Source organism: Lepidochelys kempii, chromosome 2, assembly GCF_965140285.1.
Source record: "Lepidochelys kempii isolate rLepKem1 chromosome 2, rLepKem1.hap1, whole genome shotgun sequence".
In the NCBI taxonomy this organism is placed as follows: Eukaryota; Metazoa; Chordata; order Testudines; family Cheloniidae; genus Lepidochelys; species Lepidochelys kempii.
In genome coordinates, this window is record NC_136381.1 from 187,338,449 (window position 1) to 187,363,608 (window position 25,160).

General features: G+C 43.9%; 1 protein-coding gene and 1 pseudogene across 1 annotated transcript; both read left to right on the plus strand.

Moving 5' to 3' along the window:
• The first annotated feature begins 4,313 nt into the window (after positions 1-4,313).
• On the plus strand, positions 4,314-11,323 carry LOC140906013 (C-C chemokine receptor type 8). Its single transcript, XM_073329507.1, has 2 exons — positions 4,314-4,379; positions 10,167-11,323. Exon 2 carries the CDS (start codon positions 10,175-10,177, stop codon positions 11,240-11,242), a length of 1,068 nt encoding a protein of 355 aa, XP_073185608.1. The 5' UTR covers positions 4,314-4,379; positions 10,167-10,174; the 3' UTR covers positions 11,243-11,323.
• A 3,787-nt stretch (positions 11,324-15,110) lies between these two features.
• Positions 15,111-23,594, plus strand: LOC140906155 (C-C chemokine receptor type 8-like; annotated as a pseudogene).
• The last annotated feature ends 1,566 nt before the right edge of the window (positions 23,595-25,160 follow it).

The window sequence follows — 25,160 nt, forward strand, 5'->3', positions numbered from 1 at the left end:
TCTCAGAGGTGCCCAGGGGTGGTATGTAAATTTCCCAGGTAACTCAGTGAGGGCTCGAGCCAGTTCTGTGTTGTATCAATGGAAAGAACCCCTTAGATATTGAACCCAGCCCTGGTTGCTTCTGGCTTCACCTGGCAGAAGGGTAATTCCATAAGTTCCTTTTCATAACAACAGGCATAATTACCCATCATGCCGCCCGAAGGCCAAGGTAGATGGCAGCAATATTGATGCTTCTGTTTCACCCACCCCAGTCACAGATTCGGCCAAGTTCATAGGCGTCCACCTACACAGCCTGGGACTTTTTGCTTGGGCAGACGGAATACTGAACATAACCCTGACCTCTGTTTTCTGAGGAAAGACAATTACAAGGTACTTCTGCGAGCTTCACGAATAGTGCTTGGAAACTTTCCTTGCAGCTAACACTGCCCTATTATTCTACATGTTGGCTTTGGAGTTCTGCTGACTAAATCAACGCTTGAAACCGCACTGGAATTTCCGCAAAGTGAACTGGGTTGCATATACCGTAGAAACTGAAGACAGGATACATCGTATTAAGCCGATCTCAGAAAACTATGACTGTCTTGTTCACCTTCTTATTAAAACTGCCATAAAATACGTTCTGTGGCTATCGCAAGGTCTCTTCTCCTTGCTGGCAGCTGAATACAGAAGTACCCTGCAATGAGCCTGAGAAGAGCGGTGATCCAGACACAGCAAAAGCACTAGCAGTCATTGAATTCTGCCCACCTGAAGAGATGGAACAAGTAGAGCCCTGGAAATCCATGGTTATCTGCATCCGAAGCCATTGTATTTGTTCACCACATTTGCGGATCGTGGATTGGATGTGAATATAATGAGATTCCTATGTCATTCCTGGGGGAATTCTGTGGGATCACATGCCCACAGATTTCAGAGTAACAGCCGTGTTAGTCTGTCTCTGCAAAAAGAAAAGGAGTACTTGTGGCACCTTAGAGACTAACCAATTTATTTGAGCATGAGCTTTCGTGAGCTACAGCTCACTTCCCGCAGAAAACGCCTCCCTCCCCCTGCAGAATTCCTGTGCTTCCCTGCAGAAAACAGCAGTGAAGCAAAGGGAAGCCACACGGGGAGAGGAGATGACCACGGGTGCAGTTTTTCTGGGGGGATTGCCCCCCCAGTAGAGGTGAGGCATGGAAGGCCACATTAAGTTACATGCCACTGCCCACCTCCTCATGTCTGCAAGCACAGAACTGCCCAGCTGAAGGAGGCTGTGTCTTGGCTTCACTAACTCTGCAGCTGAATGCCACCTTCTGAGTCCTAGAGCCAGTCATGGTCCCCTTCTGTGTGCTGGGAGCCTTCCTGTTTTATGTGCAACAATGAGTGCCAGCAGTGGGGCTGGGTAAGGGAGGGAGGGGGAACGGGGAGTGGACGGGGGTGGGGGGAAAAGGCAGTGTGGAAGGAAGGGAGGTGGATTAGGGCAGGGGAGGGGAATGTGTGAGTGAGGAGAGGGTGATGGGCAGCTGGGAGGGGATGAGATGGGAAAGAAAAGGGGACAGGGGAATCGTGAGGGGAAGTGGGAGCCCAGCATGCAGTATCCCCTTGGCAGCAGCTGGGGCTCCCCCTTTAAGCAGGCCCATCAAATCTTCACCCTGACAAGCCCTACCCGCCTACACCTGGACCCCCCAGACAAGCCCCCCACACCCATACCCCCACCCCATTGAGCCCCAACCAGCTTCAGCTGGACCCCCACCCCATCAAGCCCCATCTCCCCACACACAGACAGCCCCTGCTGAGCCCCAACCACCTTCATCTGGATCACCTACAGAATCCCATTGCCCCTGCACCCGGAACCCCCATGCGAGCCCCTGTGCATCCAGATCTCCCACTGAGCCACCCGCATCCAGATTGCTCCCCACAGAAACCTCTCACCCCACACAACCCCCCTCCACACTTGGGGATCCTGCTGGGCTGAGCCTGCCCACCCACACCTAGTGTGCCTGGTGCAGAGGGGCAGGGCCCCAGGGTGTTTTCTGGGGCAGGCCTGGCCCTTGCACTGTGTCAGAATCAGGTGCAGTCTCACTGCTGAGTCCCTGTACCATGGGAGGTGGGGGCTTCAGGGTGATCTCCCACCTCAGTGCAACCAGTGGCCTGTGCTCCCTACTACCATGCTGGAGCCACATTTATTTATTGGCAAATAAAATTTGCAGAATTTTAAAATATTGTGTGAATAATTGTTAATTTTTTGGAGCAGAATTCCCCCAGGAGTATTATACACACTGGGAGCTGCTGCTGATTACTGCTAGGAAGCCAGAAGCTGCTGCTGAGAGCCTGCAGGGGCTTTCATAGAATCATAGAATATCTGGGTTGGAAGGGACCTCAGGAGGTCATCTAGTCCAACCCCCTCCTCAAAGCAGGACCAATCCCCAACTAAATCATCCCAGCCAGGGCTTTGTCAAGCCTGACCTTAAAAACCGCAAAGGAAGATTCCACCACCCCCCTAGGTAACACATTCCAGTGCTTCACCACCCTCCTAGTGAAAAAGCTTTCCTAATATCCAACCTAAACCTCCCCCACTGCAACTTGAGACCATTACGCCTTGTTCTGTCATCTGCTACCACTGAGAACAGTCTAGATCCATCCTCTTTGGAACCCCCTTTCAGGTAGTTGAAAGCAGCTATCAAATCCCCCCTCGTTCTTCTCTTCTGCAGACTAAACAATCCCCGTTCCCTCAGCCTCTCCTCATAAATCATATGTTTCAGTCCCCCGTTCATCGAGCAGGGAACTTCAGAGGTGGTTGGTGGCTTCACTGTAGCCGGGGAGAGACTATTGCTGTGCCTGGAGCTGCCTGAGGTGGGCCTGCAGTGAAGGAACTGTGAATACCCCCACACTCTTGTTTGGGAAAGTACTTGCAAGGGAAGGGGCACAGCAGAGAGACTGAGTTTGAGGACAGGCAGAGTGATCGTCCCATTGAACCAGGACCCAGAGCTGCTGACATTTGATGGGGCCAGCTCCAGTCATCAGAGGGGTTGTGCAGCTTGTTGCCTTGGCTGGGCTGATACACAGAACCACCAGAGTGCTGTCTGCAGCTGCAGATCTTGAAGCGCTCTCACGCAAGCGTCTAGGACGCTGAAATCCAGAGGAGTGTACGCTCCAGGGTGGGGTAAATGGTGGCAGTGTAAATCCCAGTTAGGTAAATTTCATTTATCACTGTATGCTGTATTTGTTATTTGATTTTATTCAACTGCTCCCTGTGGATTTAAATTAGTGGTGACATTTAATTTTAGTCTGTTATACCCTGTTTCTTTAAGTTGTTAAGCAAAGCTGTGAAAACTCTAATTTAAGTACCTTGGATGTATATTATTTATAATTGGTATTTTTTGAGTTAGACCCATGTCACACATTATTATTATTAGAATAGGCTTATTCTTGGAGGTTCCCAAGGCGTGCCATTGAGTGTGTACAGGAGTCAGCCTGGTGGAGGCACTGCCAATTTTAACTTCCTTTAGTAGTAAAAGGACTGCCGCAGAGGGGTGGATAGAGGATACCTGCCTATCCAACATCACCACTGGGATACCCAGGATCTCCTTTAATGTCAACAACATCAGGCACCCAGGCACACAAGTGAGTGTTGTCTGGTCCCGAGTAACCCAGGGAGGAAAGGGGGAGTTACACATGCTTCCACCGGGAGAACAGACTTCCTGTCCCTCGCACTATCTGGACTATTTAGAGTATCATCAGCTTCAGTTACCTCTTTATTAGCACCTCACACTTGGCAATGCAGATAATCCCTTCATCTCGTCGGGGGCGGGGGGTGGGAGGGTGGGGAGAGGGCTGAGGGGAGGCTCTGTGATCTTTAAAAAACCCAAGCAGCTTGCCAGAGGAACTAGTACTCATGGTATTTTCTTTCTCAGCATCACCGGTAGCAGCTCAGTCTTGGAGCCCAGCACCAAATATTGGGCTCTGCCTCCCTTTAATGGAATGGGCAGGGACAGCAGAGCTCCTGAGGAGACTGTTGGGTGGGGGAAAAGGGTGGAATAGAGGGAACCACAGAGGTTACGGGCCAGCACCTTGTGGGCATCATTTACACCTGCGGAAACTGAGTTAAAACACTACTGTCCATGACGTTTCTGAGGTTGCCTAATGAGCAAAATTATCTGACAGATCTTAAAGAGATTGAGGTGTGATTCTAAGGTGAACACTCACATTCTTTAGTCAGATCGGTACAGTATTTATATACTCACTGCTGAAGAGTAAAAGATAATTTATTTGGATAGCTGTTATCCCAATTCTATAGCTGTGGTACTCAAGTAATAGACGAAGGAAGAAGACTTTATCATTTTTAATTGTGAAGATAAGGAGCTCACTTATGAAGCGGCACTGAAACAGAAACCTCAATAGTGAAGGTAAGTATGCATGGTGGGGGAGGGGGGCACAAAAAATTACAGCCAGCTGTCTAATAATTCATGTATTCTCTTCAGTGTGGATAATGCAAGTGGCACAATGTACCCAAAGTACCAGAAAAGGAGTAAGAGTCAGAATATTTTGTGAAGTTAAAATTGCAAACATAAAATGATAGCTCATTACGGTTAAGAGAAAGCTCACAGATACCGTTTGATCGCACGGGTAGCTGGATGCCTTATGTGCTGTTTTCTATCAGGTTTCAGTAATGTGGGAGGCAGGTTACTGGAACGATGGACAAGTGGCTTGATCTGCTGTGGCAAATGCTATGACCATCCTTTGATCAAGGCTGTGCTTAATTTATTCAGTGCTATGGCTACTTCATGTGATTTAGTGCATTGCTGGTGCAGAGAGAGAGTAAGGGTGTGTCTGAACATATTCAAATACGTGTGTGCTTAACTTGGGTTAGCTAATTCACGTTAGCTAACTCGGGACCAAACAGCAGTGAATACCCCTTGAACTTGAGCTGCTAACACAAGTTGCTGTGTCTTCTCTGCTCTTTTAATCCAGGTGAGCTAACCCAAGCAAAGAACACAACACACCTTTTATTTGTAGTGTCGCCATACTCTAAAATTGAATGTTTGAGTGGTTTGGCTAATCTTTAATAAGAATTGTCTTTAATTGAAGCTAGGGCTGCTGGTATGCAAGAAAGGACATCCAATCTCTCACAATATTCTTTAGGTTTCAGAGTGGTAGCTGTGTTAGTCTGTATCAGCAAAAATAAAGAGGAGTCCTTGTGGCAGATACAGACAGACAATGCCCAGATAAATTTGTTAGTCTCTAAGGTACCACCAGAAATGTTTTTTAGAAGTTTCTCACTGGCGCTGATGGGTGTTTATTAGCATTTTAGCACGTTCTCCATTGGATGCCTGAGAACTCCTTGTGTAAACATCTCTGCACTGAGATGTGACTACCTTCCTTCTGTGCAGCCAATCTACAGTAAAGTGTTGGTGTAATATGGGACTTTTTGATCAAAATTTTCAAAAGCATTTGCTAATCTTGGGCGCCTCCCTTTTGAGATGTCCTGTGACAGGGACGCAGCCCTGTGCTTCTGTCCTCTCCTACTGGCTCTAAAACCTCTGGTTTGTAAACACCACCCTTTATAGTCCCATGCAGCAACTGTCTTTACAGTGACATACCAGCATCAGGACCCTTTGTCATAGAGGGGAGAGATCTATCCACTAAGGGATCCCCTTTTACCTTGGTTTTGCTAGCATTTCCCTCCCTCCCCTTGCACTTTCTTCCTGTGTGCCTTTCTACTCTTCTAGTTAATGGGGTTAACTAGCAGCTTAACTCTCCCCAGTGCAGACTGATCTCGTGATTAGCCCGAGCTTCCCTCAATCAGGCCCTTCTCCAAGGAAATTAATTGGACTTACAGTGACCAGAGTGCTGGTTCAGCTGCTCGTTCTCACACTGTCCCAAACCTCCCCCTTGTATGGCAGAAAAGTTCCTCCTTCCCTGGGTTCTTACTCCTTTACTGGATGTGATACTCTCCTGGTGTTGTTCTTTGCCCCCAGGGTGGTCCTCCATGGTCCCCTGATGGGGTTTACTCATTCTCCACCTGCAAAAACCACAATTGGTTTTCTGTCTCAGCCCATAGGTCTTCATGCCAGGGGCAACCCAGTGGGATACTCTCCCTACTCTTGCCCCCTTTGTTTTGTGGCAGGGTTGTTGGCACCCCTCACCCTCCTGGTTACCCAGGATCTCCAGTTCTCCCAGGCTTCCAAACTGCTCCTGCTGTCCCTCCTCCCATCGTTCGGGTGGCGGGGTTCCAGTGATTGCCTAGCCCCCGCCAGTGACCTCTGGTTGTCCTTATCCTGCAAGGCTAATTCTATCCTTTCTTCCTTCTCCCCCACTTTCTCTAGGGGTCCTCCCTTCCCTTTCTACCTGGCTAATGTTTCTCTGTCTAATGTTTTTCCACTCCCCCTACCCCCCATGTCTAGCTTTGGCTTCCGCTTCCACAATGATTTTATTTTTTTCCAACCGGGGCCCCAGATCCCCGTCTGATTCCCTAATGGGAAGGGGCTCCAGTCAGTGCCTAGTGAAACAGGATGGAATATGGTCATCACTACCCCAACCCCATTCCATCTAAACTTCCCCATAACTTCCAGAGGTACCTCGGCCACACGGCCATCCCTAGCTATTCTGGGGCCCAACACAGCATTCACCGGCATTTGCCAGTGACTGCAGGCCCGCATGCTGCAGAGCTCAGGGGAGTGGGGGCAGGGCTGTGGCGGAGCAGGGGCAAGAAGAGGCAGGGCTGGGGTGGGGAAGAGGTGGGGCGGGGCAGAGAAGGGGCGTGGGCCATGGGGAAGAGGTGGAGCAGAGGCTGGAGCAGCACGCAGCTGCGCAGAGCACCAGAAAATTTGGTGCCCCAAATTTCCTGGGGCCCTACACAGCTACGTACTTTGTGTCTAGGTGAGGACGGCCCTGCTCGGCCATGGGGCAGAGTTTCTTATCTCCATGGATGCATTCGAGCCACAACCTTTCCCCCTGGAGTATCTAATGAAACCCAAAAGCTAGCCAAATATTTTCAAACCTCAAAAAAGCTTTGATTTGGTTTAGGCATTGTATGAGGGCATGTGACCGGAGTCCCAGGGGGAGCCAGCTGAGGTCACTCAATTAGGGTGAACTGCAAAGAATGGGGCAGACAATCCCCAAAGTTGGTGGATATTCTAATACTTAGATTTACCAAGTCAGCACTAAACAGCTTCTATAATACCTCACTGGCTACCCAGCAGCCAACAACACAGTTCCCTTAAAGCAACCCAGCCTCAGGCCTTCACCTAGTTACCCAAGTCAAACATGATGAAGATTAATGAAAATCTTATTTCTAGGCTGTCAAGCGATTTAAAAAAATTAATCGCGATTAATCACGTTGTTAAACCATAATGGAATACAATTTATCTAAATATTTTGGATGTTTTCTACATTTTCAAATAAACTGATTTCAATTACAACACAGAATGCAAAGTGTACAGTGCTCACTTTATAATTATTTTTATTACAAATATTTGCACTGTAAAAAACAAATGAAATAGTATTTTTCAATTCACCTCATACAAGTACTGTAGTGCAATTTCTTTATCATGAAAGTTGAACTTACAAATGTAGAATTATGTACAAAAAATAACTGCATTGAAAAATAAAACAATGTAAAACTTTAGAGCCTACAAGTCCACTCAGTCCTACTTCAGCTAATCACTCAGCCAAACAAACTTGGTTACAATTTGAAGGAGATAATCCTGCCCACTTCTTGTTTACCGTGTCACCTGAAAGTGAGAACAGGAGTTTGCATGGCACTGTTATAGCTGACGTCGCAAGATATTTACGTACCAGATGTGCTAAAGGTTCATTTGTCCCCTCAACCACCATTCCACAGGACATGCGTCAATGCTGATGATGGGTTCTGCTTGATAATGATCCTGCTCAATAACAATCCAAAGCAGAGCGGATGGACGTATGTTCATTTTTATCATCTGAGTCAGATGCCACCAGCAGAAGGTTGATTTTCTTTTTTGGTGGTCAGGTTATGTAGTTTCCGCATCAGAGTGTTGCTCTTTTCAGAGTTCTGAAAGCATGCTCTATGCCTCGTCCCCCTCAGATTTTAGAAGGCACTTCTGATTCTTAAACCTTGGGTCGAGTGCTCTAGCTATTTTTAGAAATCTCACATTGGTATCTTCTTTGTCTTTTGTCAGATCTGTTGTGAAAGCGTTCTTAAAATGAACAACATGTGCTGGGTCATCATCCGAGACTGCTATAACATATATAACAAAAATATGGCAGAATGCAGGTAAACCAGAGCCGAAGACACACAATTCTCCCCCAAGGAGTTCAGTCACAAATTTAATTAAGGTATTATTTTTTAATGAGCATCATCAGCATGGAAACATATCCTCTGGAATGGTGGCTGAAGGAAGAAGGGACATATGAATGTTTAGCATATCTGGCACACAAATACCTTGCAACACCGGCAACAAAAATGCCATGTGAATGCCTGTTCTCACTTTCAGGTGACATTGTAAATAAGAAGCAGACAGCAGCATCTCCTGTAAATGTAAACAAACTTGTTTGTCTTAGCAATTGGCTGAACAAGAAGTAGGACTGAGTGCACTTCTAGGCTCTAAAGTTTTACATTATTTTGTTTTTGAAAGCAGTTATGTAACAAAAAAATCTACATTTGTTTTTCTTAGTGATTGGCTGAACAAGAAGTAGGACTGAGTGGACTTGTAGGATCTAATGTTTTAATTGTTTTGTTTTTCAATGCAGTTATTTTTTGTACATAATTCTTACAGTTGTAAGTTACACTTTCATTATAAAGAAGATTGCACTAGAGTACTTGTATGAGGTGAATTGAAAAATACTATTTCTTTTGTTTAATTTTTACAGTTCAAATATTTGTAATAAAAAGAATAATATAAAGTGAGCACTGTACACTTTGTATTCTGTGTTGTAATAGAAATCTATATATTTGAAAATGTAGAAAAATATCCAAAAATATTTAATACATTTCAATTGGTGTTCTATTGTTTAACAGTGCGATTAATCACGATTAATTTCTTTTAGCTAATCGCATGAGTTAACTGCAATTAATTGACAGCCCTACTTATTTCATCATGTAAAAAAGTTTTACCAACCCTATAGGATTGGATACATTACCTCCAGGTTAATGAATATTCCAGATATTACCCAAATACACACAGCCAATCCTTATTAACTAAACTAAAATTTATTTAAAAAGAAAAGAGAGAGAGAGAGTATAGTTAAAAGATCAATATACATACAGACATGAGTTCAATACTTGAGGTTCAGATTCATAGCAGAGATGGTAAGCTTTATAGCTGCAAAAAGTTCTTTTAGATTTTAGTCCATAGGTTATAGTCCAATGTCCAGTATTATATTCAGGGCGGACTAATCAGCACTGGGATCTCAATCTTGTGGCTTAAGCTTTCCCTGCGTTCAAGCATCAAGCAGATCTGAGATGACATGATCAGGACTCGAGGGTCTTTTTATACAGTGTCCTAGCATCCACTTGACCATACAGTCCTGGGCAAACAATAGGCTTTTGATGTAACCTTCTGCTTCCTAAACACCACCAGTAATTAGTTACACAAATTAACATAGGGCAATTTATTCATTTAGACAGTCTATCACAAACTTCAGAGACATATAGACAATGACATTACTTCACCCAAGATTCATCTAAATGTTCATATTCCCTTTTGATCTCTGAATCCATAGCTATAGTGACAGACAGGAACTGTCCGTTTACATGGCTAACATTTATGAGTACACATATACAATTAGTATCACCCCTAACTTTAACAAGATAGGCTAGAACTTTGCAATGCAAACCTATCTAGCATTGAATGGCCTTAATTATCATTTCTAACATGTCTCTACAGGCTAATGCTGGGTTAATTAGCCTGCAGGATGCTTAACCCTTTCCAGCCATGTGTTACACTCTTTATAAGATTTGTTGCAAGTATATAACCATGGTAGAAATAATGATTTGCATGATTATATTTCAATTAGATAACATCACAGGGCAAAAAGTGTTCTTTTACCTGAACAGGTTAGCCTGCCCTCAGAATCAAATTCTACCCCTTTACAGCCTGTGCAACCCTGTTGACTTCAGTGGGGTTATGTGGGGTATCAGGGCAGAATTGTGCCTAGATACTAACTAAAAAATAGGATTGTTGGATCGTATTAAATTCTGTGTTCTTAAATAGGTCACCTCATGATGAATTATTCAACTGAGTCAAATCTTCTCTCCACTTTTTATGATGATTATTATCCTGAGTTGGGCTCCGTCTGCAGCACACAGAATATCAAGATCTTTGGATCAGTATTTTTTCCATTTCTTTACTGTGTGGTGTTCGTGTTCGGCCTGGTGGGAAACAGCTTGGTCATTTGCGTTCTGATAGTTTGCAAGAAACTGACCAACATGACTGATGTTTATTTGCTGAACCTTGCCATCTCTGACCTGCTTTTTGTTTTATCCCTCCCTTTCCTGGCTCATTATGCTTCAGACCAATGGACTTTTGGAAATGCAATGTGTAAAACAATATGTGGAGTTTACTACATTGGCTTCTACAGCAGCATATTCTTCATAACCCTCATGAGCATAGACAGGTATTTAGCTATCGTCCATGCTGTGTATGCTCGGAGAGTTCGAACAACCATGCTCAGCATTGTTATAAGCCTTGCCGTTTGGTCAGTGGCCATTTTAGCTTCAATACCAAATATTTTCTTTATCCAAGAACTGAATGAAGATGGCATTATGAAGTGTGCTCCTTATTACCAGGATAATAGGGCTGCTTGGAAACTTGTAACCAATTCTAAAGTCAATGTTTTGGGTCTCTTGATCCCGCTTGGCATTCTCATTTTCTGCTACTCCCACATCTTGAAAAATCTGCAGAGATGCATGAACCGAAACAAGTATAAAGCAATGAAGCTGGTTTTCGTTGTTGTGGTTGTGTTTTTCCTCTTCTGGGCACCCTTCAACATTGCACTTTTTCTAGACTCTTTGCGAAGCCTGCACATCATAGATGACTGCGAGACAAGCAAAAGCCTAGACCTGGCCCTGCAGGTGACTGAAACCATCTCCTTCATCCACTGCTGCCTGAACCCAGTGATCTATGCTTTTGTGGGTGAAAAGTTCAAGAAATACCTTCAGGAAATACTCAGAAAGCATGCAAGATTCTTATTGATTTGCAAAGACCACAATGTCTTTCAGAGTCACTATAGTACCTCTCTCATGCGCACCCAGTCCTCACATTCTTCTGTGATTGACCCTGTCATGTAAAATAGAATGGGGCAAACACAACCATTCAAGCATGCATTTGTTGTGTTATAAGTATCAGTGACTTTGAAAGCAAATACTCCAGGCAGCTCAGTAAATACATTACTTCACATTGTAGTTGGGAGGACTTAGCTTTCAATTAAAGCTCTCTATTACCCTAGTAATGACTGTGGTATTAAAGCTCAGATAATGTTATAATTTTAGTGTCCTTAAATATATCAATTTTAGCTTCATATATATAATATGCTACCTTACAAGGAGAACCAGGCTGTTATCAATATTATTATTTTTAATCCTAACCCTCACTCAAGTGCTCAGGGACCTATGGACATGTATAAGACATGTAACTATCAACCTAATTTCTGAGCTTGGTTTTGTAGTATAATTCCAATTATCCAAATTCCCTTTATCCAAATATCCTAATTACCCAAATCTACAGTATGTCCATCTGGTAGCCCTATGTTAGTTCATCACACACACAACTTCTCAATTAGCCTCTTTGCATCTGTAAGCTCTAATCAACAGATTTGTATTTTGTATAGCAGGTCTCAATAAAGTTATTTTTTTACTCTTTTTAATAAAGTACAAAGTATGATGCTAACATTACCATTACTCCCTCTGTTCCTCGTATTTCTGTATCAGTGACACTGCTCCTCAAAATAGCACTTCCATTTATCCTAACACCTGGTTAGTCAAAAGATTGAGATGTTCCCCAAACAACTGGAATTTAACAGTAATGTATGTTGTCAGTGGTGGTTAAAAAAAAAGTTTCCTGATGTATACTGCTTTTTTTCTGGTTGTGTTGAATAACCCCTGTCATAAATATAAAGGGAAGGGTAAACACCTTTAAAATCCCTCCTGGCCAGAGGAAAAGCCCTTTCACCTGTAAAGGGTTAAGAAGCTAGGGTAACTTCGCTGGCACCTGAACAAAATGACCAATGAGGAGACAAGATACTTTCAAAGCTGGAGCGGGGGAGGAACAAAGGGTCTGGGTCTGTCTTTGTGATGCTTTTGCCGGAGACAGAACAGGAATGGAGTCTTAGAATTTAGTAAGTAATCTAGCTAGATATGTGTGAGATTATGATTTCTTTCAATGGCTGAGGAAATAAGATGTGCTGAATGGAATGGATATTCCTGTTTTTGTGTCTTTTTGTAACTTAAGGTTTTGCCTAGAGGGATTCTCTATGTTTTGAATCTAATTACCCTGTAAGGTATTTACAATCCTGATTTTATAGAGGTGATTCTTTTTACTTCTATTAAAATTCTTCTTTTAAGAAACTGAATGTTTTTCATTGTTCTTAAGATCCAAGGGTTTGGGTCTGTGGTCACCTATGCAAATTGGTGAGGATTTTTATCAAACCTTCCCCAGGAAGAGGGGTGCAAGGTTTTGGTGAGGATTTTGGGGGGAAAGACGTTTCCAAACAACTCTTTCCCAGTAACTGGTTAAATGTTTGGTGGTGGCAGCGAAAGTCCAAGGGCAAAGGGTAAAATAGTTTATACCTTGGGGAAGTTTTAACTTAAGCTGGTAAAAGTAAGCTTAGGAGGTTTTCATGCAGGTCCCCACATCTGTATCCTAGAGTTCAGAGTGGGGAAGGAACCTTGACAGCCCCCATTCTTAAACATGAACAATAGAAACAGAGTTACAAACACCAAAGTTATGAACTGACTGTTCAACCATACACCTCATTTGGAATCAGAAGTATGCAATAAGGCAGAAGCAGAGACAAAAAATATAAAATAAAAAGCAAATAAAGCACAGTACTGTATTAAACGTAAACTACTAAAAACAGTAAAGTTTTTAAAAAAAGATTTGACAAGGCAAGGAAAATGTTTCTTTGCTTGTTTCATTTAAATTAAGATGGTTAATAGCAGAATTTTTCTTCTGCATAGTAAAGTTTCAAAGCTGTATTAAGTCAATGTTCAGTTGTAATCTTTTGAAAGAACAACCATAATGTTTTGTTCAGTGTTCCGAGCACTTCAGAGTTACGAACAACCTCCATTCCTGAGGTGTTTGTAACTCTGAGGTTCTACCATATTTAATACTATGTACTTGCTTTAAACACATGGGTAATGGAAGTATGCTTACTCCTCAGATTAATTATTACTTGTGAATAGTTTAATCTACATTCTTGAGACAACTTGTATGAGTAAAGGTTTCCAGGAATTTGCTCTAACTGAGAAGACAAGGAGGAGTATATCTAAGGATATGTCTACACAACAAAGAAAACCCCATGGCTGAGACTGGGGCTCGCAGAGCTCAGGCTGTGGGGCTGTGTCATTGCTGACTAGATTTCTGGGCTTGCACTGGAGACTGAGCTCTAGGACCTTCCCATCCCGCAGGGTCCTAGAGCATGGGCTCCAGCCTGAGCCTGAAAGTCTATACAGCAATGAAACAGCCCTTCAACCCAAGCTCTGCAAGCCTGAGTCAGTTAGTACAGGCTATTGCTGGGTGGACATATCCTAAAGCTCTAAAGCCTTAAATATGGTACTTATGGCTGGTAGAATCAGCATTTCAATGGCATACTGAACATGCAGTACACACTCTTTATCAGTGGTACTAAACCTTTAAAAAAGGTAGGGCCACTTTATTTATGTTTCTGTTTTAGTTCATCTGTGTCATCTCCTGTTCTGTCTTTCTATTTTCTTTCCTTTCCCAGTTTATTAAAAAATAGACTGTGTACTTTTAATGCCTTTCTATTTTTTCCTCATTTTTTGCTCCCCCAGCCCCATAGATCAGAAGGCACCTCAAGTTGCCGATCAGATGCGGATATAATGAGGTTCCTGCGTGTACTTCAAAGAGACACAGAGCCCCCCATTCCCAAAGAGAGAGAAGTGTCACATAGACCAACTCACAGCAAAGTCCACCCCTCTCCCCATAGAGACTAAATATTCCCTCTCCACTTCCTGCCCCTTATACAGAGAAAGGAGAGGTGATATAGATCAAGACAGGCAGCAAAATCTCCCATGCTCCTAACGGTGACCCCTGCTGTTTAAGCAGCCAAGCCTCTGGAAGGCAGCTGCTTCTGCAAAGTACAGTAAGTCAGTGTGGCTTCCTGACTTACTTTGCAGAAGCAGCTACCTCCCACTCCAACTGCCCATCGGGAGAGGTTTCCTAAATTGTTTGGCTGCTTTAACTGCATGATTAGGAGCATGGGGGATTTTGCTGCCTGTCTTAATCTATATCACCACCCCTTTCTCTGTATACAGAGGGGAGAGGGAATATAGGATCTTGAAAGCGGGGAAGCAGCTGTCTGCAGCTCATAGCCTATGTATGAAAGTAGCAAGTCCCTGAAAAATTAAGCACTGGCTGGGTAACCAGAGATCACTCACCCCTACCTGCGCCCCTCACCCTGCACCCCCATCCTGTACCCCTTTCTTGCACTCCTATGGGGAAACTAACCGGGAGTCATGGGAGTGCCTGTTGTTGTTCCTTGCTCCCCCCACCTCCTGCCTGTGGGGGGGCACGGAAGATGACCTGCCAAGCCCTGAGGTGCAAAAATTAAGAACCGTAGCCCTGTGATAATATTCCCGTTGCATGCTTCCCCTTTCATGTGCAGGCATAGCTCTGCTCCAGTCCCAGGAACTTGCTCAGGGCATGGAGGGGAAGGGCTATGATAGGGACACAAACACCAGTGCCGTGTAAAACTCAAAGAGCTGTGGCAGGCACAGCAGAAGGCAAGGGAGGAAATAGTTGCCTCTGGTGCACAGCTGCAGACATGCCGTTTCTACAAGGAGGGGTCTGGGGTCAGCGTGGTGATGAATAGCCCCCCCTTTCCGCCCCTGCTCCCGTTGAACTCCTCTTATAGCCTGGTGTTCATAACCCACAGCACAATACAGAAGGGCAGTGCAGGATCCATGCTTTCTGGCAGAGATGGCTGGCTCGCAGGTTACCAGAGCAGTTGAAAATCAGCTGGAAACCTGGTAGGATGCCCATGGAATGATGGGATTGAGAAACCTGCATCATGTGACACTGACCCTGCCCCCACGAGGCATTGCAAACCCTTCCCGAAACAGTCTGTGGCCAGCTGTACAGTGGGATAGGTACCCACAGTGCACTGCTCTCTGTGTCCATGCAAGAGATGCTACTGTGGATGCGCTGGCTCCGCCCACACAAGGAGCTAGTGTGGACATACAACAGCGGTTTAATTATAGCAGTGGCTGTATGTCAAGGTTACTTCAGTCGACTTAACTGTGTATTGTAGACATTGCCTATGTCAATGGGAGAAGCTCTCCTGCTGCCATAACACTGTCTACACGGGGGCGTAGGTCAGTATAACTATGTCATACTGGGGTGGAGTGGATTTTTGACCCCCCTGAGTGACATAGTTATACCAATATAGGTCTGTAATGTAGACCAGACCTCAGAAGTCATGGATGTAACACGTTAGTTACCCTTTTATCCAAGGTGCAAAGAATTCCTTGAAAATGTTTTTTAAAACCATTCTTATTTTTAATGTTATAAATGACCATCTTCAGGTTCAGGCCAACATGTGATACATTCTGGCTTGGGCTAAAATTTTCTCAGCCATAATTTCTTCCTTCCACTGCAACATGCTTAGTTCATGCCTAGTACTACAATGCATAGCAGTAAATTGGAGCAAGTACACATCAGTGCAGCCGGCAGAGCACAGTGGGCTGGGGCCAGGTTGCTCCACTTCCCACTGCCCGGTGAGTGCAGGGCGCGCCTGACCCCAGCTGCAGTCCCCTGGGATGTAGCTCAGGGGAAGTGGTGGAGTGGGGGTAGGGCTGGGGCGGAACGGGGTAGGGGCCTTGGGGAAGGGGTGGAGAGGCAGCAGGGTTGGGGCAAAGCAGGGATGAGAAGAGGCAGAGGTTTCCTGGCCAGCTCAGCCAGCCAGGGGACTGGGCTGGCCACTGGAGCAGCACACAGCTGCATAGGGCCCTACGCAGCTGCGTAATTTGCGTATGGGTAAGGACAGCCCTGCCCCTTCCCCAGCCCTGAGCCCTCTCCTTCACCCCAAACCCCTCATCCCCGGCCCCACCCCAGAACCCACACCCCCAGCTGGATCCCACACCCCCTCCCATACTCCGAAGCCCCCAGCTCCAGCCTGGAGCCCCCTCAAACGCCCCAAGCCCCTCATCCCTGGCCCCACCCCAGAGCCTGCACCCCCAGCCAGAGTCTACCCCTCCCCGCACTCCAACCCCCTGCCCCAGCCTGGAACCCTCTCCCGCACTCTGAACCCTTCATTTCTGGCCCCACCCGGAGCTCTCACCCCTAGCCCAGAGCCCCCCGCACCCTAACCCCCTGCCCCAGACTGGAGGCCTCTCCCGCACCCCGAACTCCTCAACTCCAGCCCCACCCCAGAGCCTGCACCCCCAGCGCTCTCCCCCCTCCTCCACCCCAACCCAGTGAAAGTGAGAGGAGGCACTGAATGACATCCCAAAAAAGTCCTTAATTCAGCCATGGTCTTTCCTTCCTGACTAAGAAAGTTCCCCAATTTGGACTGAAAATTTGTAGTTTCAGATAGTGGGGAAGATGGGAAGGCAAAATGTGCTTTTATGGTCACCTTCCATCTTTCATAAGACAAGCTTTCCATTCCTCAGATCATCCTAGTAGCCCTTCTCTGTACCTGTTCCAGCTTGAATTCATCCTTCTTAAACATGAGAGACCAGAACTGCACACAGTATTCCAGGTGAGGTCTCACCAGTGCCTTGTATAACGGTACTAAAACCTCCTTATCTCTACTGGAAATACCTCACCTGATGCATCCCAAGACTGCATTAGCTTTTTTCATGGCCATATCACATTGGCAGCTCATAGTCATCCTATGATCAACCAATATTCCAAGGTCCTTCTCCTCCTCCATTACTTCTAATTGATGTGTCCACAGCTTATAACTAAAATTCTTGTTATTAATCCCTAAATGCATAACCTTACACTTCTCACTATTAAATTTCATACTATTACTATTACTCCAGTTTGCAAGGTCATCCAGATCCTCCTGTATGATATCCCAGTCCTTCTCTAAATTGGCAATACCTCCCAGCTTTGTATCATCCACAAACTTTATTAGCACACTCCCACTTTTTGTGCCAAGGTCAGTATTAAAAAGATTAAATAAGATTGGTCCCAAAACTAATCCCTGAGGAACTCCACTAGTAACCTCCCTCCAGCCTGACAGTTCACCTTTCAGTAGGACCCGCTGTAGTCTCCCTGTTAACCAATTCCTTATCCACCTTTCAATTTTCATTTTGATCTCCATCTTTTCCAATTTAACTAATAATTCCCCATGTGGCACGGTATCAAATGCCTTACTGAAATCTAGGTAAATTAGATCCACTGCGTTTCCTTTGTCTAAAAAATCTGTTACTTTCTCAAAGAAGGAGATCAGGTTGGTTTGGCACAATCTACCTTTTGTAAAACCATGTTGTATTTTGTCCCATTTACCATTGACTTCAATGTCCTTAACTACTTTCTCCTTCAAAATTTGTCCAAGACCTTGCATACTACAGATGTCAAACTAACAGGCCTGTAGTTACCTGGATCACTTTTTTTTCCTTTCTTAAAAATAGGAACTATGTTAGCAATTCTCCAATCATACGGTACAACCCCTGAGTTTACAGATTCATTAAAAATTTTTGTTAATGGGCTTGCAATTTCGTGTGCCAATTCCTTTAATATTCTTGGATGAAGATTATCTGGGCCCCCCCATTTAGTCCCATTAAGCTGTTCGAGTTTCGCTTCTACCTCAGATATGGTAATATCTACCTCCATATCCTCATTCCCATTTGTCATGCTACCATTATCCCTCAGATCCTCTTTAGCCTTATTAAAGACTGAGCCAAAGTATTTGTTTAGATATTGGGCCATGCCTAGATTATCCTTGACCTCCACTCCATCCTCAGTGTTTAGCGGTCCCACTTCTTCTTTCTTTGTTTTCTTCTTATTTATATGGCTGTAGAACCTTTTACTATTGGTTTTAATTCCCTTTGCAAGGTCCAACTCTACTTGACTTTTAGCCTGTCTCACTTTATCCCTACATGTTCTGACCTCAATAAGGTAGCTTTCCTTGCTGATCCCTCCCATCTTTCACTCCCTGTATGCTTTCTGCTTTTTCTTAGTCGCCTCTCTGAGATGCTTGCTCATCCAGCTTGGTCTACAACTCCTGCGTATGAATTTTTTCCCCTTTCTTGGGATGCAGGCTTCCGATAGCTTCTGCAGCTTTGATTTAAAGTAATCCCAGGCCTCCTCTGCCTTTAGATCCATAAGTTCTTCAGTCCAATCCACTTCCCTAACTAATTTCCTTAATTTTTGAAAGTCAGCCCTTTTGAAATCGAAACCCCTAGTTGCAGATTTATTTTTGTTAATCCTTCTGTTCAGTTTGAACTGAATTAGCTCATGATCACTTGAACCAAGTTTATCCCCTACAACGATTTCTTCTATGAGGTCCTCACTACTCACCAAAACCAAATCTAAAATGGCATCCCCTCTCGTTGGTTCAGCAACTACTTGTTGAAGGAATCCATCAGCTATCGCATCTAGGAAAATCTGAGCCCTATTATTACTAGCACTTGTCCTCCAGTCTATATCTGGGAAGTTAAAGTCTCCCATGATCACGCAGTTTCCATTAGTATTTACTTCATTAAAAACATTAAAGAGGGCTCTATCCATTCCAAATTAGATCCCGGCGGTCTATAGCACACCCCAAGCACTATCCCAGGTGAGGCTCTAGTAGTTTTCTTCCCCAATGTAATTTTTGCCCAGATGGACTCTGTCTTATCCATTCCATCGCTTCTTATTTCTTTGCATTCTACCTCATCATTGATATACAATGCTACTCCACCACCTTTACCTTTATTTCAGTCTTTCTTAAACAGCACATACCCTTCAATACCTGTAGTCCAGTCATGACTACTGTTTCACCATGTTTCTGTTATCCCTATAATATCTGATTTCACTTCCTGCACCAGTAGCTCTAGTTACTCCATTTTGTTACCTAGGCTCCTCGCATTGGTGTACAAACATCTTAATTTTTGCTGTTTGGCCTCGCTCACATTCTGTACCCTATTAGGCATGGTCATTCTACAGCCAGTATAACCTATTAGACTGGTATCCACACTGCTCTTTCTCCTTATATACATTCTTCTACCCACGGCTGTATCCTTTCTTACTTTGTTTTTTTCCCTCTGAATGCTAAAATCTGGCGTGGAGATTACCTGGACATCTCCCAACCATCTCCCCCAAATTCCTAGTTTAAAGCTCTCTTAATCAGTTGTGCCAGCCTCCATCCTAGAAGTCTATTTCCTTCCCTACTCAGATGGAGTCCATCTTGAGAGAACTGTCCTCTGTCCATGAATGCCTCTCAGTGGCCATACATCCCAAAGCCCTCCTTATAGCACCACTGCCTAAGCCATCTGTTGATAGTCATAATCTTGTCACACCTTTGTTGCACTTCTCTAGGAACAGGCAGAATCCCACTGAAGATCACCTGAGCCTCGATTTCCTTAAGCGTCTTCCCCAGCCTAGCATAGTCTCCCTTAATACTTTCCAGCGAGAATCTAGCTGTATCATTTGTTCCCACATGAAGGATAATTAGGGGATTCTTTCCTGCTCCCTTTAGGATCCTTTTTAACTTCAGGTCTACATCCTGTATCTTAGCACCTGGAAGACAGCATACCCTTCTAGTCTCTGGATCAGCTCTGGTTACAGGCCTGTCTATTCTTCTCAGTAAAGAGTCCCCGATCACATAGACCTGCCTTTTCCTGGTGACGGTGCTATTCTCCAGTCTATCCTGTTCCCTCTGGCTGCAAGTTCTTTCCATTCCTATTCTCCCTTGTAATCCTCTTCAACCCATCCTGTATCCTCCTGGGGCTCATATTTGGTGTAGTCTCCATTGACTCTTCCCCTTTTCCTATAGGACTAGCCGCTCTTCTCTTCTTCCTTGCCCTTCCACCTTCAGTGACTACCTGCTGAGCCCCTTCTTCGTTTTCCAACTCTGCAAACCTGTTCTTGAGCTCTATTTCTCCTTCACTAGGCCGTCTTTTCCTCTGCCTGGTTCTTTTAGTCACATGCTTCCACTGACCACTTTCCTCACCCAGTCTCCCCTCAGAATTCCTCAGTCCTGCTTCCATCTGCAAGTCTGAGGTTTTCCCTTCAGATACATCATGTCTTTGCTCCATAATCTGCTTGAACCCCTTTCTAAACTCAACCAGACTTTCCACCTGCATCTCCAAACCTCGGATTTTTTCCTCCATCAGCTCCATCAGATGGCATTTCATGCAGACAAAACTCTTACCAGGTACCCCCTCCAGGATCATGTACATATCGCAGCTTCCACATCCAGTCATCTTCATCGTGTCTTCCACTACATGAGTCACTCCCACTGCTGCCTCTGTATCTGTCATAGCCTTCCCACCTAAATCCTGTTAATCTGGGAAACAAACCACACCAAAACACCACCACCCACAGCAAAAACAAACTCCAAACAAGCACCACAATGCAAACTCCCCTTTCAAACTCCCACTCAAACTCCCCTGTTTACAGCTCTGTTTGCTGGCTCCTGTGCCACTGTCCTTGACCAATAAATAACTCTTCAGGAATTCTATGCATTAGACTGTATCTAATAATCTCTTTGACCTATAGAACTCCAGATGTTCTTGGAAACCATTCCCTTACACATATATATAATGAGTACATAAGCATATATAAAACTGGGAAATATGATGAGGGATGATTGTTACAGCTGATGTTTCCTATTGGGGAATCAATAGGGAAGAATGATTATGGGGGAAGAAAGAGCCACTGAAAGCTATTATTATCTTATAGAATTGTTAGTCCTTTCAGCTGTAAATAATTATGCCTTCACACATAACATAAATCAGGTAAACTGAGCATGTATAGAAATGACATCAGAACATATGTTTCTTCCGACAAAGAGATTTCTTTGTTTAAAAACTTATATAATAACAGTGGTGTTGGAACTTAGTTAGGGAATGAAACTGCAAGTCCCTCCAGTTACGCAGAAGGAGAGACACATAGCCAGCTCTTCATCATCAATCATCCATCACATCAAAGGGTGGTAATATTTCCATTCTTTCTGAATTCTGTGTAGTGCTGTACTAATCTCTGATTGATAATCTTTGAGCCTGTTATTCAACAATCTCGAATTGTTGTTAACTTCAGATACACAACAAGATATTGTAAGTAGGATTAATATACGCAGCATCCTACAAGCGTTCTATAAAGTCGAAACACTAAGCACATTGATATAACTCTAATATCTCTTTCAACTATACTAACACACAGGTAAGCCAGACTCAGGAGTGACAGAAGCTCCCTAAAAGTGGGGGGGCCACAGGTGCCCAAACTGTGGCCCTGAACTCACGCCACCTCTTCCCTGGAGGCCACATCCCTCACTTGTTCCTCTCCACCTCCTGCCCCCTGTTGCTCGCCTTACAACCGGTAAAAAGTGGGAGGGCATAGTTTAGAATATCATTTAGAAACAAGGAAATGATAAACAATAGGGTGCTCAGCATGTTCACTACCTCAGTTTTATTGGTGCTTTAATTATGCACCATGAAGTCAGTCTGGTTCCTTAACCTGCTCAACAGGATGCACAGTGAATGGGAATCCCCATGAGTACCATTCTTTCAGGCTGAGCGCTGGCGACAGGATTTAGGCCTCATTGCAATTTTCTAGGTAACCAGGCTCTCAAAATTCTTCTGCTCACTAACATACTACTTGGTGTTCCCCTTTTCATGGAAACACATCACATCCCTGACACACCAGCCAGGAAAGTCACAAATCCAGTGTCTCCCCAATGCTAGCCTATCGCCATCTCTGCATCGCTTGTAAAACTGAGTAGGAAACCCTGCGAGAAGTTATCTCATGGGCTTCCCAGTATTTCCTCTTTTCATTTTCATGGAAATGGTTTGGGAACAACAGTGCTTAATATGCAATGAAAGAGGTGCTGAGGCTCAAGCAATTAGGTGCTAGGGTGCAAGCAATTTTTTTTATTTTCATAACTGAAAGAGGAAGCCCAGAAGTGCTGAGGCTACAAACTGCCAAGCCCTGAAGTGACGAAGCTCAGCCCTGACAAGCCTTGGCACAAATTAAACACTGTGGAACAACCTTTCTCATGGGATTTTGACAATAATAACTGAAAGTGGAGATGCTCACAAAAAATAAATCTAATGAAACCCAAAAGTTACCCAAATATTTTCAAACGTCAAAAAAAGCTTTGATTTGGTTCAGGTGTTGTGTGAGGCTTGAGGGTGAAATGTTCTTTTAACTGAACAGGCTAGCCTGTCCTCATGGGCCAAATTCTATCCCTTTACAGCCTGTGCAATCCTGTTGACTTGCGTGAGGTGTCAGGGCAGAATTGTGCTTAGATTACTAACTAAACAATAGGATTGTTGGGTTGTATTAAATTCTGTGCTCTTGAACAGGTCACCTCATGATGAATTATTCAACTGAGACAAGTCGTCTACTTTTTATGATTACTATTCCAAGTGGGGCTCCACCTGCAGGACAGAGAACATTGAGATCTTTGAATCAGTATTTTTTCCAGTCTTTTACTGTGTGGTGTTCATGTTCCGCTCGGTGGGAAACAGCTTGGTCATCTGTGTTCTGGTAGTTTGCAAGAAACTGACCAGCTGAGTGATGTCTATTTGCAGAACCTCGCCGTCTCTGGCCTGCTTTATGTTTTCTCCCCGCCCTTTCTGGCTCATTATGCTTCAGGCCAATGGACTTTTGGAAATCCAACGTGTAAAATAATACATGGAATTTACTACATTGGCTTCTACAGCAGCATATTCTTCATAATCCTAATGAGCACAGACAGGTATTTAGCCATCGTCCAGGCTGTGTATGCTCGGAAAGTTCGAACTATGCTCAGCATTGTTATAAGCCTCGCTGTTTGGTCAGTGGCCACTTTAGCTTCAGTACCAAATATTTTATTCATCCAAGAATTTAATGAAGATGGCATTATGAAATGTGCTTCTTATTACCAGTATAATAGGACTATTGGAAACTTTTAATCAATTTTGAAGTCAATATATTGGGCTTCCTGATCCCCTTTGACACTCTCATTATCTGTTACTCCCACATCTTGTAAAACCTGCAGAGATGCATGAACTGAAACAAGCTTAAAGCTGGTTTTCATTGTTGTAGTTGTGTCTTTCCTCTTCTGGACGCCCTTCAACATTGTGATTTTTCTGGTTTCCTTGCAAAGCCTGCACATCATAGATGACTGCGAGATGAGCAAAAGCCTAGACCTGGCCCTGCAGGTGACAAACCATCTCCTTCATCCACTGCTGCCTGAACCCAGTGATCTACGCTTTTGTGGGTGAAAAGTTCAAGAAATACCTTCATGAAATATTCCAAATACATACATGATTCTTATTGACTTGCAAAGACCACAATGTCTTTTAGAGTCACTATAGCACCTCTTCCATGTGCACCCCAGTCCTCACATTCTTCTGTTGTTGACCCTGTCCTGTAAAATACAATGGGCCAAATACAACCATTCAGGGATGCAGTTGATGCGATATAGTATCAGTGACTTTGAAAGAAAATACTTCAGGCAGCTTAGTAAATAGATTATTTCACATTGTAGGTGGGAGGACTTAGCTTTCAATTAAAATTCTCACTCATCATAGTAGTGACTCGTATAAAAGCTTAGACAATATTATAATTTCAGTGTCCTTAAATTTATTAATTTGAGCTTCATATGTATAATATGCTTCCTTAAAAGGAAGGCTGTTGTTAACATTATTATTTTTAATCCTACAGCTCACTGAAGTCCTCAGGGACGTATGGACATGTATAAGACACGTAACTATCAACTGAATTTATTATCTAGGTTTTATAATACAGTAGAATTCCAGTTATCCAAATTCCTTTTTTCCAAAAATCCTAACTATCCTAATCTACAGTGTGTCCATCCTGTGCTCTTACGTTAGTTCATCACACACTTAACTTCTCAATTTGCCTCTTTGCACCTGTAAGCACTAATCAACAGCTTTGTATTTGTAAAGCAGGTCTCAAAGTTTTTTTTAACTCTTTTTAATAGAATACAAAGTATTAAGCTAACATCAGCATTACTCCCTCTGTTCCCTCAATTTCTGTATCAGTGACACTGCACTGCAGAATAGCACTTCCATTAATCCGTACACCTGGTTAGTCAGAAGTTTCAGATGTTCCCCAAGCCATGGTATTTAACACTAATGTATGTAGTCATTGATGGTTTAAAAAAAAAAAAGAAAAAAGAAAAAAGTGTCCTGAAGTATCTGCTTTTTTCCAGTTGAGTTAAATAGCCCCTCTTCTTAAACGTGTATTTGATATTATATACCTGCTACAAACACTAGGGTAATGCAAGTATGCCTGCTCCTAGGAATAATTTTTACTTGTTAATAGTTTAATTTACATCATTGAGGCAACTCATATAAGTAAAGGTTTCCAAGAAATTGCTCTAAATAAGATGACAAGAAGGAGTATATCTAAGGGTATGTCTACACAGCAATGAAAAAAATCCATGGCTGGCTCATCCTAGTTGACTAGGGCTTGCAAGGCTCAGGCTATGGGGCTGTATAGATTTCTGGACTTGGGCTAGAGTCCAAGCTGTGGGGCCCTTCTCCCCCGCCCCCCTCAGCAGGATCCTAGAGCCCAGGCTCCAGCCCGAGCCTGGAAGTCTACACAGCAATAAAACAGTCGCCCTAGCTCTGTGAACCTGAGTTGGATAGCGTGGGCCAGTCGCAAGTTTCTATTGCGGGGTGGACATATCCTAAGGCTCTAAAGCCTTAAAGATGGTACTTATGGCTGGTAGAATCAGCATTTCAATGGAATACTGAACATTCAATACACTCTGTATATCAGTGGTACTAAATCTTTAAAAAAGGTAGGGCCACTTTATTTATGTTTCTGTTCTGGTTCATCTCTGTCATCTCCTCTACTGTCTTTCTA

Bases quoted from the DNA above. Each gene is read 5' to 3' on its own strand.
- LOC140906013 (XM_073329507.1), top strand. From the start codon at position 10,175: ATGATGAATTATTCAACTGAGTCAAATCTTCTCTCCACTTTTTATGAT.